This window comes from Boleophthalmus pectinirostris, unplaced genomic scaffold (assembly GCF_026225935.1).
Source record: "Boleophthalmus pectinirostris isolate CB_2022bp ecotype Guang Dong unplaced genomic scaffold, ASM2622593v1 HiC_scaffold_8, whole genome shotgun sequence".
NCBI classification, from domain to species: domain Eukaryota; kingdom Metazoa; phylum Chordata; class Actinopteri; order Gobiiformes; family Gobiidae; genus Boleophthalmus; species Boleophthalmus pectinirostris.
The window spans coordinates 37,950,305-37,966,744 of NW_026571515.1; the positions used below are offsets into that span (position 1 = coordinate 37,950,305).

The following is a 16,440-nucleotide window of genomic DNA, read 5'->3' on the forward strand; positions in this document are numbered from 1 at the left end:
TTTTCCAGGCATCTGCTGTAGCCACTCTTCAGTTTAGGGATGTCTCCTGCAGAAAGTCTGTCTGTATCATGTCAGTGTCTTGTAGGATTTTAGCAGATTTCAGACTCTCGGGGGCGGGGATAGGTGTATTGATCATGTATGAGTGGATGTCCAGCTACTGAAGTTTGAGACGTTTCATCTCGTCATTTATGCACTCACCTGCATTTAATGCATACAGGTCATTAAGACGAATCCCACTCACTAATGTTCATTTAGCATCAGAACGTATTTTATCGCATTGTGATAAACTGTTTTAGTGCTGACAACAGCATTAGCTAATGTTGCAACTTCATGTTAATCGCACAGACAGCGGCTTCCTGAGCCCACATCCGTTGTGTTCATAAACAAATAATCCATCTATATCAGACTTGGGCATTGTACAGTTCCTGGGCCACTACTTAGGCTGACTGTTTGGATCATTTGGAATTACAAAATAAACATATTTTATAATTTTACCACATGCATGGACTAAAGCTGCATTGCTTTTATTTTGGATGTGTCTTTTTAAATGACATTTTTGTAAGGCAACCTCACTTTTTCATTGCTTAGTCAGAACATAAACTCTTAACAGTCTGACCAGCTCATCAAAACAATGATATTTACAACTTTTTATAAAGAAATACAATTAATATTATGCAGAATTGAGTTAAGCATTTTGGCCCGGCCCTCCAAAATATTTTCTGTTTCTCATGTAGCTCCTTGGAAAAATAATTGCCCACCCCTGTTCTATAACATGATTTAAAGCTCTCAAGAGTCCATTTTGCATAATATAGCACCTTTAAGGTACTTGGTGTTGTCGCAATAATAAAACTAAAACTTGATTTCAATAAGGAATTGACTCATTATGATATTTTGATGATACAAAATGCAAAATAGAATTTAATTTCCATATGTAAAAGAATTGTGCTTTCTTTATATTACCATGTGATCTTATATTTGTTTTGATAAATCTCAAATGTACTAAAACTCTTCAAGAAAACTCAAATTTGTCCTGCTAATATGATTTTTTTGCAGCATCGATACCTAATAAGTATCTAGTTTTGATATTTGATTTAAGTATCAATTCTGATTTTCAGTACTTTTGATGGGGACCCAATCTCCAGATCTTGAGCTGATCTTATCTGTACTTTTATTTAAGTAGGTAACAAACTTGAGTCCTTCTTCCAGCACTGCTCTCCTGCCGTGTGAATAATAGATGAATGGCTCTTTGATGCAAACTTCTTTTAGCTCGATATAAATGATGAATGTCTGTTTCCTCTATTTACTGTACAGTCCAGTGGAGTGTAAGTGGAGCAGCGGTCACTGGACACAGCTGTCTGGCTAATACAACATGTGTAATTACTCCAGAACGCTGCATTTATTAATTAAACTCCCGCACATCAGCGCTAAAAGCATAATAAAATTGTTCACAAATGGAGGATTACATGTGATAATCCTGATGGTGCAGATGTGGGGACGGGAGGGGCCCTTCAATTCTGGGCCAGATTAAACAGAAAATCCCACGGGACCCACTCTCTCTCTCTCTGCTGCCGTTTGGAGCTGTGTGGATGAAACATGCTGTAATCCGGATATTAGCTGATAAAAGCACCTGTGTTCACTGCTGTCAAACAAGCTAACATGCTAAAATGCTAACATGCTAATGGAATAAAAGGCTAAAGGACATTCAGTGATGGACCCGAGCCACATGTGCTGTAACTGTTCTGGGAAACAGCTGTGCATGATATGTGATATAAGCATTTTCTAATTAAAGCATTGATTAATCGGGTTATGTGAAATTATAATACACTTAACATTAGGGTGTCCAGACGTCCCTGTTTGAGTCCTGTGTCCCCTGTCCCAGCGGATTTATCCTAAACCACTAATTTGTCCCATTTGTTTTATACAAGAAATGTCCCAGGTGTCCTATTTTTGACCAATCTGACCCCTGCCAACAGTAAAGAGAGGTATAAACTGTCACGTGTTTAGGTAAAATACAGAAAAGCTGCTTTAAAATGACCAAAACACAAAGAAAATGTGACTATACTGACTCACAGTAGTGCCGAGTGCAGAACAGTTTTCCTTAATTACATACTCATAATTTTTTTCGTAATTTTATTTTTACCAACCACCACAAACCAGGGATGTCCTAGTTTTTTTATTTTGAAAATCTGGTCACGCTGCTTTAGAGACAGCGGTGACATGTCTGTGGATCGGTTGTGGGGGCAAAGGTGTAAGCACAGATTGTGGCCATACCGGTTTCTCAAAGCTTGATCCTATCAGATCTCAGAAGCTCAGCAGGGCTGGGTCTGGTCAGTATGTGGATGGGAGACACTGGGAAAATCAGAAGCCACAAGGGGGCACCAGTCATAAAAATGTTGTATCCTTAGGCAAGACACTTCACCCGCATTGCCAAGTATGAAAGTGGTGTGAGTGATGGTGGTCGGAGGGGCTGATGGTGCAGATTGACAGCCTTGCTTCCGTCAGTCTGTCTCAGGGCAGCTACGATAGTAGCTTTACCAACACTGGGTATGGAGTGAATGAATAATGATCTATAAAGTGTCTTTGTGACACATGTATGTGAAAAGTGCTATATAAATAAATACTTACTTACAGATGTACAGACTTTCCTCTCCACATGGGGTCCTGAGACATTATGGGTGTGTTGTTGTCTTGATTTGGGTAATGGTTTAGTTCCAAGTTTAGTCCCAGTTTTGATGTGGTGGCTGGGTGTAGCTGTCTACACCATCAGGACCCATGATGCAAATCCCAACTAAAAAGCTGGCGATGAACATTTGACATGTTACTTAGACTTAGACTTAAGCTTTATTGATCCACAAGGGAAACTATTTGGACACAGTAGCTCACACATCACAATATAAGATAAGTAGTGGAAAAGAGCAAGAGACAAGGAAATGAAAAATAAGTAATAAAATAGAAAATCTCAGCTTTATACAAAAGGCTGCAGACTTTTTAACCTTATGTGGCAGCAAATGTGGCAGAGGACCTTCCAGGAGGAGTGAGTAAGAACAAGGCCTTTCCTGTAGTGTTCACCTGGTTCCTCCTGGACACTGCTGTGAGGCTGCAGGACACAAAATGTCCTGACACAGATCTGCTGACCAGTCCTCCTGTTAAACTGCACTGAGACACAAAGCCACTGTGAAGTATAGTTGAAATGTTGCTGCAGCAAAACCTGAATTTCCCTCGGGATCAAGACAGTATCTATCTCACTCTTTTTTCCCCAAGTTATTACAATAAACTATTGTTATTAAATAAATGCAAGATAGATATGTTTAATGCAGTACTGAGCTGGTTCACTTTAGATTGCTAAATTCAAACTGCCGACCTTTGGATCAGAGGACAAACATGCTAAGAAATTGAGTTAATATTGCAAATGTAGCTGGTTCTACCCCCATAAGCTCAGTAACATTACAGTGCACTGTGATTCAGAGTTAAAATGTGTGTTCATAGCCTTATTAACGCTATTGTACCTCCGTCAAAGCTGTGTGAAATGTACCACCTGTAGTGACTCCCAGTGTGTAGTCCTGTACTACATTACAGTACTTCAGTTTTGCAGTAAGGGTCTGAAACTTTCATGCCCAAAGATGGTTCTCTAAGCAGTGGGTCTGCATGATCCTGGTGTTTTTATTGCACTATTTTGTCCATAAATCAACATCTGAGCATTAGCCTCCACTTCATAATTTTCATCCATACTGCTTGAGAAAACCCCTCCTTGAACCGTCACCTTATCGTGGTGGAGGGGTTTGAGTGCCCGAATGATCCCGGGAGCTATGTTGTCGGGCTTCATGCCCCTGAGGGTCACCCAAGGCAAACAGGTCCGGGGGACGGGTCAGACGAACGGTTCAGAAGCCCTATGATGAGTGTACGAGCAAGGCCAGTTACGTCGCCCGGATTGGCGTCACCGGGGCCTCACCCTGGAGCCAGGCCTGGGGTGGGTGCTCGCCAGCGAGCGCCTGGTGGCCGAGCCTCCCCCACGGGGCTCGGCCGGGCTCAGCCCGAAGGAGCGACGTGGGCCGTCCTCACGTGGGCCCACCACCCGCAGGAGGATCCATATGGGGCCGGTGCAGAGAGATCTGGGCAGCAGTCGACGGCGGGGGCCTCGGCGACCGATCTCCGGACATGGAGACTAGCTTGGGGAATGGAATGTCACCTCGCTGGGGGGGAAGGAGCTGAGCTTGTGCGGGAGGTTGAGCGTTACCGACTAGATATAGTCGGCCTCACCTCCACGCACAGTTTGGGCTCTGGAACCCAACTCCTTGAGAGGGGCTGGACTCTCCATTTCTCTGGCGTTGGCCGCGGGGAGCGGCGGCGGGCTGGTGTGGGCCTGCTCATTGCCCCACAGCTCAGCCGCTGTGTGTTGGAGTTCACCCGGTGAACGAGAGGTCGCGTCCCTGCGCCTTCGGGTCGGGGACAGGTCTCTCACTGTGGTGTCGGCCTACGGGCCGAACAGCAGTGCTGAGTACCCGGCCTTCTTGGAGTCCTTGGGAGGGGTACTAGACAGTGCACCGACCGGGACTCCGTTTTTTCTCCTGGGGACTTCAACGCCCACGTGGGCAACGACAGTGACACTTGGAGAGGGGTTTGGGAGGAACGGCCTCCCCGATCTGAACCCGAGTGGTGTTTTGTTATTGGACTTCTGTGCTAGTCACAGTTTGTCCATAACAACACCATGTTCGAGCACAGGGTGCCCCATAAGTGCACGTGGCACCAGGACAACCCTAGGCCGGAGGTCGATGATCGACTTTGTCTCGTGTCATCTGATCTCCGGCCGCGTGTCTTGGACACTCGGGTGAAGAGAGGGCTGAGCTGTCAACTGATCACCACCTGGTCGTGAGTTGGGTCGCTGGCGGAGGAGGAAGCCGGAAAGACCTGCAGACCCAAGCGTTAGTGAGGGTCTGTTGGGAACGTCTGGCGGAGCCTCTTCAGAGGGACCTTCAACTCGCACCTCCGGGAGGACTTCTCCCGGATTCCGGGGGAGGCTGGAGATATGGAGTCCGAGTGGGCTTCATTCTCGGCCTCTATTGTCAATGCAGCTGCTCGGAGCTGTGGGCGTAAGGTCTGTGTGCTGTCGCGGCGGCAACCCCAGAACCGTGGTGGACACCGGAAGTAAGGGATGCTGTCAAGCTGAAGAAGGAGTTATCGGCCTTGCTGGCTCGGGGACTCCTGAGGCAGCTGACAGGTACCGGCGGGCCAAGCGTGCTGCAGCCCGTGTGGTCGCGGAGGCAAAAACTCGGAGCTGGGAGGAGTTCGGGGAGGCCATGGAGAAGGACTATCGGACGGCCTCAAAGAGATTCTGGCAAACCGTCCGGCGCCTCAGGAGGGGAAAGCAGTTCTTCACCAACACTGTTTACAGTGCGGGGGGAGAGCTGTTGACCTCGACTGGGGACGTTGTCCGGCGGTGGAAGGAATACTTTGAGGATCTCCTCAATCCCACCGTCACGTCCTCCGAGGAGGAGGCCGAGGCTGGGGACTCAGAGGCGGACTCATCCATCACCCTGGCCGAAGTCACTGAGGTGGTTGGCAAGCTCCTTGGTGGCAAGGCTCCGGGTTGGATGAGATCCGTCCTGAGTACCTGAAGTCTCTGGATGTTGTGGGGCTGTCTTGGCTGACACGCCTCTTCAACATCGCGTGGCGGTCGGGGACAGTACCTCTGGACTGGCAAACCGGGGTGGTGGTCCCTCTGTATAAGAAGGGGGACCGGAGGTGTGTGTTCCAACTATAGGGGGATCACACTTCTCAGCCTTCCCGGTAAGGTCTATGCCAGGGTACTGGAGAGGAGAATCCGGCCGATAGTCGAACCTCGGATTCAGGAGGAGCAGTGTGGTTTTCGTCCTGGCCGTGGAACACTGGACCAGCTCTACACTCTCCATAGGTGCTCGAGGTTCATGGGAGTTTGCCCAACCAGTCCACATGTGTTTTGTGGATCTGGAGAAGGCATTCGACCGTGTCCCTCGTGGTGTCCTGTGGGGGGTGCTCTGGGAGTATGGGGTCCGGGGCCCTTTGCTAAGGGCTGTCCGGTCCCTGTATGACCGGAGCAGGAGCTGTGTTCGCATTGCCGGCAGTAAGTCAGACCTGTTCCCGGTGCATGTTGGACTCCGCCAGGGCTGCCCTTTGTCACCGGTTCTGTTCATTGTATTTATGGACAGAATTTCTAGGCGCAGTCAGGGGCCGGAGGGGGTCCGGTTTGGGGACCACAGGATTTCATCTCTGCTGTTTGCGGACGATGTTGTCCTGTTGGCTTCATCGAACCAGGACCTGCAATGTGCACTGGGGCGGTTTGCAGCCGAGTGTGAAGCGGCTGGGATGAAGATCAGCTCTTCCAAGTCCGAGGCCATGGTTTCTCGACCGGAAAAAGGTGGCTTGCCCTTCCGGGTGGGTGGGGAGTCTTTGCCTCAAGTGGAGTTCAAGTATCTCGTAGTGAGGGAAGGACGGAACGTGAGATTGACAGTCGAGTAGTAGCGGTAAGAGGGAGCTGAGTCGAGCGAGCTATTTACCGGTCAGTCTTCGTTCCTACTCTCACCTATGGTCAGAGCTCTGGGTAGTGACCGAGGACGATCGCGGATACAAGCGCTCGAAATGAGTTTCCTCCGCAGGGTGGCTGGGCGCTCCTTAGAGATAGGGAGGAGCTCAGTCACACGGGAGGAGCTCGGAGTAGAGCCGCTGCTCCTCCACATCGAGAGGAGCCAGTTGAGGTGGCTCGGGGCATCTGTTCCGGATGCCTCCTGGGCGCCTCCCTCGGGAGGTGTTCCGGGCATGTCCCGCCGGAGGAGGCCCCGGGGAAACCAGGACACGCTGTATGTCTCTCGGCTGGCCTGGGAACGCCTCGGGTCCCCCCGGAGGAGCTTGTCTGGGGTGAAGGAAGTCTGGAGTCCCTGCTTAGGCTGCTCCCCCGCGACCCGGCCCCGGATAAGCGGACGAAAATGGATTGGATGCTGAAAAGTACTTAATCCAAATATGTCTGTGATGAGGAAACAACATTAGATGAAAAGAGCGTAGTACAGGCCCTTTAAACCAAAATGATCCCATTAAAAACAAGACATCTAAAGCTCTTTCCATTTTGTTTTGGGTGGGGTTACCCCTTCTGAAGTTGTCCTTGTTTGGCTGCTTTGTAACATTTATTTCTGTTTTCAGGATTTGGTTCCTCCGCCCAGGGGCTGCAAGGCTTTATGCTTATTTTAGTAGTTTTATTAATATTAGCCATTTTATAGTCTTACCCACTGCTGGTCTTTTTGTAGAAATAAATTATTTAAAATTTTCACTTTCTTCTTTTAATCCTTGAATACATTTTAATTACATATTTTAAGTTACGTCTCGGTCTTTTTATTTACGTACTTACCTGTGGCCTTGGTCATTTTATGTATTTATTTATTTATTAAAACAAAGGGTACCTTAGATCAGATAAAGCAATGGGGAGAAGCATTGGATTTGACGTTAAAAAAAAAATCAAAATTTCAAGCTCTCCCATAGAACTATTTACCAGTAGTAGTAGTAGTAGTAGTAGTAGTAGTAGTAGTAGTAGTAGCAGCAGCAGCAGTACTGGCTGTAGTAGTGTCTGGTAGATTATGTACACTCTTTTTCTTGTAGTTGTGCTGAATATTTGTAGTAAATGTACTTGTGTCCAGTCCTTCCTGCTGACTTGTTTTGCCCTGAGGCCCTGATCACTTCATTCATAGTAGTAGCAGTAGTGGCAGCAGTAGTAGTAGTAATAGTAGTAGTAGTGGTAGTTATATATAGCTGGTGGATTATGTAAATTCTTCTTCTTGCAGTTGAGCTGAATATTTGTAATAAGTGCCCTTATTTACTTTGATAATTGTGATAATTATTTCTTTATTTACTTTGAACATAGCTAAAGCAAACAAAACAATAACATCTCCATGAAGACAAGCAAATAGCCCACAGGTAAAGTTACACAGTGTACTTTTAATGCACATGAATCTTATAACCAGGCCTGTCGACATAAATTTGGGGGCCCAGTGCAAGAAAACAAATCAATTGGAAAAGCTTCTAACTACCATATTTTCTGCACTATAGGGTGCACTTAAAAGCCTTTAATTTCATCAAAAAAAGAAAGTGTGCGCTTTATAATCCAGAGGATCTTATATATGAATTTATTCGTGTGTCTTAGAACGACTTTAGTAAACTACAAAGCTGCACCACTTGCAGCATTATGGCTCCCGTAGCAGGAGCATCGGGGAGTAACACATACTGTGATTCCTTTTAATATCAAAATGCACCTGTCAAGAGACACGCTTACAACACCCACTTTAAAATCAAGGCTATTATAAGGCCAATGGATCGTGGACGCCTGAGCTAAGGATCAGTATCAACTGTGGTCTGAGCTTTCACCAACACCGGAATCATCACTGAACTGCCAGGGAACAGTAACCACACTGACTCGGATAATGATGAGAGGGATGTGGGCGTGCTGGACGCCGTAATCACCCAACTGTTTGAACAATTATGAGTTACTGTGAATACACTAACAATTTAGTGTCTCAGACAGGATTTTTTTACGTTTAATAAAATTTGACTGACTTATCTAACTGTTGTGTTTTGTTTAATGCGCCTTATAGTCCGGTGCGGTTTGTATGTGAGAAAAATTTGAAAATAGACCATTCAGTAACAGTGAACCTTATAATCCAGAGCGCCCTATAGTGCGCAAAATACAGTATGTATTTTATTTATCATCACACACATCTAGACTGCAGGGCGGAGTTGTGGAAGTATTAAAAAGGTCATGGCCTGTTTATTCTGGTCCGTGACCTACCGCAGCCTCTGTCACAGCTGCTGTTGAACAAAGGATCAGGCTCCTGGAATGACCTATGGATTCTTAATGGAACATACACACAGGCTTTTTACATTACTCAGATTACAACGGATTACACCATTAAGAAAGCATTTGTCAGACATTCTGCTCTGATTATTTCATAGTTGTGTTTTGAGCCAACTTCTTGTAAATAGGAAGGTTAGCACCGTGTTAAGAGTATTGTCTGAATAACAGAATCAGCATGAAAATACTTACTATCTTCTTGTAAAAGCAAACAATATGCCTATGACGTAACCAATTAGATCACTGAAGTTACAACTCTGAAAAATAAAACATTCGTGTGATTTAGGGGCAGTATTGTACAAGTTCACACTTTTTTTCAGTTTACACATTTTCAAAGTGAACTGTTCACTTTCATAGTTCACAATTTTAATTTTGAACTAGTTCAAAGTTCAGTTCATTTTATTTTTAGGTGAGATATGAAAATGAAAAGCTGAACTTATTTTTCAAACTGACAGCTCTTTATTTCAGCTTGAAAACATGGAGTGTCCAGCACAGTGTCCAGACTTAAACCTCATCGAGCTGGTTTGGGATGAACTGGACAGAAGAGTGAAGCAACCTACAAGTGTCACACATTTATGGAACTTCTGCAACAGACTTGGGAAGAACTTTCTGAACAATATTTGATTTCTATTGTGAAAAGAACGAGCCGTGAGTGTGTTCAGCTGTTATATCTGCCAAAAGTGGACACTTTGATGAATCAAAAGTTTAGAATACATTTTGGTCAACAGTAAACAGTAAAGAGTTTTCAGACAATTTTAAAACTTTAAGAGAGAAAGATGAGTGCCTAAGTGGGCCAATCAAATTTCTGGTCAGGTGCTCCTCAAGATCACAGTGGAAGATTTTCAAACTGGCTGAACTTGCTGGAAGTCATTGTGGTAACTTCTGAACATTCTGTCATAGGGATACAGGCAGAGCACCCACAGTATGATGTCACTGCAAACTACTTTTAAGACTTGAGACCTGACTTGATCAAATGGACTAAGACTTGGGACTCGACTTGGACTTGAACTGGACTTGAGAAGACTTGAGAAGCACTTTTAAATCTGAATTCTTTCTATTCCTACCATAATGATTTACTCTAAGCATATTGCATTTAAAAAGAAAAATGTAACTAACTTATTTTCTACAACTCTTATATACTCTATAAATACTCATATATAAATATACTATGACTTTTTAAGTGCAATTTAGTTTAAAATTTAGAGAAATTGTAAAAGTCTTAAGCTATATTTGGTACTTTGGTTTAAAGACTTGAAATTATTTGAAGCTCAAAGCAGATGACCTGGACTTGATTTGGACTTGACTTGGACTTATGGGCCAGTGACTTGAGATTCGACTTGGACTTGCCTGTATTTGACTTGACTCAGACTTGAGGTCAACCACTTGAGACTTGGAAAACAAAGACTTGGTTCCACTTCTGCCTCAAAGTATCCATAATACAGTATGTCTCCACCAGTGTTACCATAGTTACTTTGAAATAGTAATCTGACTACTGACTACTGATTACTTCTTTAAAAAGTAACTTAGTTAAGTTACTGACTACTTGCTTTTAAAAGTAACTAAGTTAGATTACAAGTTACTTTATTAGTTACTTTCAGCAGCAGCGAACAGAGTGTACAACGAACCTTTATGTTGCCATCTTTAGCTGAAATAAAATCAAAATAATGTTTGCATTTCCAGCTGCAAAAGGCGTACCTCTCTCCCTCCATTATTTACATCTGACTCGTGGTGGAGTGGAGATGACGTAACATCATAGGAAACATGTCACCAGAGACGATTTATACGATCTTTGGGGTCACATAACTCACGTCGCCAAAAAATTTAAATAAATAAACCTACGTCGCCCTGAAATGCAAAAATAGTATAACGCACAGTGTATTAGATAAGTAAGTTAAATCTGAATACTGGTTTGGAAATAGCACTGCATTAGACTACTCACTACTGAAAAAAGTAGTTGGGCTACAGTAACGCATTACTAAGTAGCGCGTTAGTGGCATCACTGGTCCCCACATGAAAGTAAAAGTAGTTCACAAAATATAATACAAAAAAATTAGCAGAGTCCCATGTTGGTTTATTATCTTTTATCATTTTTATTTGTGTAAGACACTTTTTAAAGTCATTCCCCAAAACAGGAAACACATGATTTTTGGTTCAGAGCACATTGTTGCCCGGGCGACAAATTAAAATTAAGACTACATTAAGGAAAAATGTACAAATCATATTAAAGAAACATTATAAACAATATCTTATATATAAAACATATCAGGCATAATAAATATGACACAGAGACAAAACTAAAGGTAAACTGACAACCTACGACATCTCGGGAGGTCATCGGAAATTTACAAATTAGCAACACATCTGAGCGAACTGTGAAACGTGCTCAGATACAAAGATTTATTTATTTTCGACGCATTTGCCACACTGCAAAAAAGAATTATAACTACATGAACAGAAATGGCTTGAAATCAGAATATTAATTTCAATATTTCTGATTATTTTAAATGTATCTTCTACTTTGACTCTTATTTCATTTGGATTTAAGGTCCTGTACACTTTTTTTTTGTTTGTTGCTTTTTTACAGTTAACGATAATCAGGAAGTGTGGAGTTAGCATGCAAGTTGTTGATTAGTAGTTGTAATGTGATGGTAAAACTCCACACTGGTCCCTGAAAGTTGTGAAAAGGATCAACTTTGGACCAAACTAGTTCTGTTTTTCACGTTTTCAAAACTGTAAAAATCAAATACAACGCCTTTAAAATAATGTTTTCTAATTACAATTACAATAATTTTGTAGTAGTTACGAAAACGCCAAGTCCTAGAATGAAAATGTAAAATTTGTAATCAGATATTTGGATATAAACCAATAAGAAATCTCATAAACTAGGCCTATTATTAAAGGAGCACTGTGTAACTTTTCTGGTCGAGGTATGCCACTTGCATGTCTCCATAAAAATGTATTATTTTGTCTGTATCGGAATGTTCCACACTACGGCATTATACCCATTTATCTTCACGGAAACAAGCAGATAACGGCACCAGGCCAAGTTTCGGATCAGATCTGTGAAGTGGCGAGCCCGCTCACTGTAAAAACGCTTGTTATTTAAGGTATTTTTTGACACCTACGGAAACAAGGTGGCATACCCCGCTCCAGAGAAGTTACACAGTGAAGCTTTACATAAATACTTGTAAACAACAGTTGATATTCTGAATTCAAGTCATTTTTATTTCATGAAGATTTGATGTTTTTGTGATTTCTTTCTTGTGAAAATGTGGTACTAAGGGTGAGTTGAAGTTATTATAAGTGTATGTAGTGCAGAGAATTAACCAAAACAACTTTGAAATGTTAGCCACCTCAACCCAAAAAGATTAACAACATGGTCAGTTACCGTGAGACTAGGTGAGGGAACGTTAGCTTGGTTTTTGGTACTTTCATCTTTGGGTGTTAAATTTTCACAGGAATTTTTGGTTCAGTCAAAATTCAAATTCATTCACATATTAACATATAATATTTTTGTGAAGTTCAACACAAGTGTGCAATCTTTCCTTTAAGCAAAATCAGGAGTAGTACTGTGCTGGTTTAACAGAAAGCAGATTCAAGATTCTTAAGGTGGAGCCAGTTCCTTATCCTTTCGTTCCCACCTTTACAGTCAATGTCTCCGGTCCACCTTAAAAGTCCCAGCTCCAAAATGCTACTTCAAAGTGCAAGCAGTTGGTGTCTCCCGCATCTCTCTTCTTATTGAGGATTTTTTTTTCAGTTCAACAGCAAAAAATGAAAGTAGTTATTGTTCCAAAGTAATGAGATTGAACGGTCGTAGTCCAGATACAAAAATATGAGCAGAGAGGGCAGACAGAGAGTGCATTTTTGTCAAGATGTTCAGTCCATCCACGGTCCGGATCAGGCCACAAAACGGCTGCTGGCGAGTGGTTATACCTCCCTGGAAGAAGAAAGAAAGAAAGTGAGAAAACTTTGTAGAAAATATCTCAATGATCCATCACACACACACCACAAAAATACATTTCCTCAAGTAATTTCCTCACTTGACTTTTATTCTGTCATTATTATTATTATTTTGTCTTATTGTCTCTTCTGTTTTATCATTTGAATCCATATGTCTTGTTATGAATGTTTTGCACCTATGATCTTGCATTTAAACATTTTTCAAATACATAAATACATCAATAAACACATAAATAAATAAATAAAAATAGATCCATCGCACTACTACAATGAAAGTACCATATACATATAAATATACACTGTGCATGTTACATAGTGTTTTGTGCTGACATCGTCTACATTCTAATATTTTTACTTCTATTTTTTCATCACTTATCTTGGTCAGGAGTCACATGTATGAAGAATTTAACTCTGGGCATCAAAAAGAGTAATTATAATTCTGTTAATTTTTTTTATACTATAACATATGGTGGTCTGTGCTCAATATAATTAATTTCTAACTTGAACAAACTCTTTACCGCAATCAAATTTTGCATTTCAAACTTGTTTTTATCTGGGACCTGGCTTAATCCTGATTGAGTCTGAAAGTTGAGACAGTTCAGGTAGTTTCTGATTAAGAGAAGTGAAATTTCTGCTGAGTTTACATTCTACTTTGATAATGACATTTTTGTTCTATTTCTTAATCTCGTATCTTGGTCAGGAATGACATGTCTCTATGAGAAATTTTACTATGGGCATCAAATAGAGTAATTATAATTCTGAAATCCTGTCTATACATTTTTAGATTATAATCATTTTAAATGTATGTTGTTGTTGTTGTTTTTAAATCTAAGACCTGGGTTAGTCCTGATTTATTCTGAAAGTTGAGAGAAGGTTGTGGTGGTGGTAGTTCAGTAAACCCTGTGCTCTACTGAAATGAGTTAAAAGTACCTTGTTCCTGTATCTTGTGTATCCTATATACTGTATTTTATAAAATCAGGTTTTGCAATGCAGTAGCCCATACTTTGTAATCTTTCCTAATCCATTTACTTAAATACACATATTTTTTTATTACTTATTTTATTTAGACATTTATATGTATACCAGTCTCTTGCCATTTTTGCTACTTATTTTGAATGTATTATTACCATTTAGATTTTTTTCTCTTTATTTTGATAATATATTGTAATGTGTGAGCTACTGTGTCCAAATAATATCCCCTTGTGGATTAATAAATTTTGTCTGTCTATGTCTATCTATGTCTATTTCATTATGACTTATTATATTTACAATCAATTAGAAAACAAAAAGACTTACGAGGCAGTGAGGGTGGAGTTCAGGACCATGGTTGTGCGTATCCGGTAGAGCTGGGCCAGTGTTAGCTTCTTATGCTGCTGGACTGGAGACCTCTTTTTCTTCAACGACACTTCTCCAGACTCCCCCGCGCTCTCGCATTTCCTCTCTCCGCCACCAGAGGGCGCCGCTTCCCCGTCGGACCCCTCTGACCCGTCTCCCGTGGCGACCAGCGTTCTGTTCATGTGCCTCTCCTCCGCTCTCCTCAAAGTAGCGCAAAGCTTTTCCGACGGCGCGCTTACGTTCAAGCTGTCATCGGATTGGTCAAGTAGTTCATTGGCGATAAGCTCGACGTAGCTCTGGCCTAACGCGGACATGCTACGGCTGTGCCCGAGGAGCGTTTCTGAATTTTGGTCCTGCGTTTTAACAGTCAGCGAGTTTGAAGTTGAAATATTTGGCGTGTTGTGGAACTTTTGTAGAAGATTATCCTCAGATCGAGAAAGCGTAGATAGTCTTTGTAAGCAGTGAAGTTTAGGTTGCACAGGTTTTCTACGTGGTTTCGAAGACTGCACTACGGATAACTGCGACCCCAGCGAAGTCGCATCCCCCTCTTCGTCTTCTTCGTTTCCTGGCTCCTCTTTTCCCAGCTCCTCGTCTCCTCTCTCCACCTCCTCCTCCTCTGTTTCCTCTCCTTCGCTCTGGCCTTGCTGGGGTTGTAATTCTCGGAGTAAGGATTCAGGAGAGAGGGTCCCGTACGCGCTGTCCATGGATAGAGACCTGCACTGGGGGTCTAAATTGTCCTTCTAGCTCCCCGTCCTGGTCGGGTTCGGAGTAGACGGTGGACAGGACTCTTTGCAGGCTTGTGGGGAGAGAGCGGTGGGAGTGGACGCTGGAGTCTGTCGTGTTTTCTATAGTCGTGTCAGTGAAGGTTAAAATCGGAAGGCAGGGTTCATCGATGTCCATGACTGACAGGGTTTCAGTGGAGCCGTCCGATTGGCTGAAGAAAAAAAAAACAAAAATGTATTGTAATTTAAATCATTTCAAAGTTTACTACAGCAAAATAACATCAGTAAACATACATCTGTTCATTTTGTTGAGTACTACACAAATAAAAAAGGGGCACAAGTAATTTGTGTTTTACTTTGCAATGAAATCTATAAAAAAATCTAAGAAAAAAAATTGTCTATATATTTTAACACCTAATCAGTGCAAAATTATATGTTTAATAGCTCTTTATTTGTTTTCATTTTGGTGGACGAAACGTGTATTTAAATGACAAAACTAAAAAGAATAGTTGGACTGTAGCTAGTACAGATGTAACAATAACTAAAATATTGTGATATGGTATTGTCAGAGTTCTCACAATAATATCGTGGACCAAGTCTTTTTGCTTAAATTAAGAGTTATGGTTCAGCAATAGCTAAAAAAAAAGACAGAGGGAACTACACAGACCATGATTCTTTTTCTCCATTTCAGTGCAGACTACAAGAAGAAATAACAGTTCTAAGCACTTTTAAATCTTAGTTCTTTGGATTAAGTCTTGTCAAGGCATTTTAAGAGGAGAAAGTCACATATTCACAGTTTATCACGATAAATATCGTACCGTGAGATGTATATTGTGATAATATCGTACCGAGAGAGTTGGATATAGTTAACATCCCTAATCGTGAGCTTCCCCACCATATCTTGAACGTTCCCGTAATATCTCAATAAATATCGTACCGTGAGGTTCATACGTGACGATATCGTATCGTCAGACTTGGATATCGTTACACCCCTAATAACTAGAGATGTAACGATATCCAAATCTCTCTGTACGATATTTATTGAAATATTCTGTGGAGAATAAGACAACTGTGAATAATACTTTTTCCTTTTAAAATGCCCTTGGTTCTGTCATAAACCAAATAACTAACTGATTTAAAAGTGCTTAGAACTGTTATTTCTTCATGAAGTCTGGACTGAAACAGAGCAAAGGATCATGGTCTATGTAGTTCTCAATTCATTTAAGTAAGTAAGTAAGTAAGTAAGTAAGTAAGTAAGTAAGTAAGTAAGTAAGTAATTCATTTATGATATTTCATTTATTGTTACATCCCTAACTATACTATAACTGTAAAGCATTTTAATCAAATATTATTAATAGTATTTCAATTGTTTCAACAGATAATAGTAAAAGTATAACAGTATTTAAAGAATATACTAAAACAATAATATTTAATAACCCTTATATTTACACTTGAAAGGTTTTTGTGGTATGTTAAAAAACTACGGTAAACCTAGAAACGGTATAAAACTGGGATTGTTATACTTTAGGGTTGTTTTGTGAGTATTGCTTATTGTAG

The 16,440-nt window shown here is 41.7% G+C and overlaps 1 protein-coding gene across 1 annotated transcript in view; it reads right to left on the bottom strand.

Annotated features, from left to right (window-relative positions):
* Positions 1 to 10,932: 10,932 nt before the first annotated feature.
* plekhg5b (pleckstrin homology domain containing, family G (with RhoGef domain) member 5b) overlaps positions 10,933 to 16,440 on the bottom strand; it is a 196,708-nt gene continuing 191,200 nt past the window's right edge. Inside the window, 3 exon segments of the mRNA XM_055165759.1 lie at positions 10,933 to 12,803; positions 14,123 to 14,896; positions 14,898 to 15,095. Coding sequence (XP_055021734.1) covers positions 12,794 to 12,803; positions 14,123 to 14,896; positions 14,898 to 15,095 — 982 coding nt within the window. The 3' untranslated portion in view covers positions 10,933 to 12,793.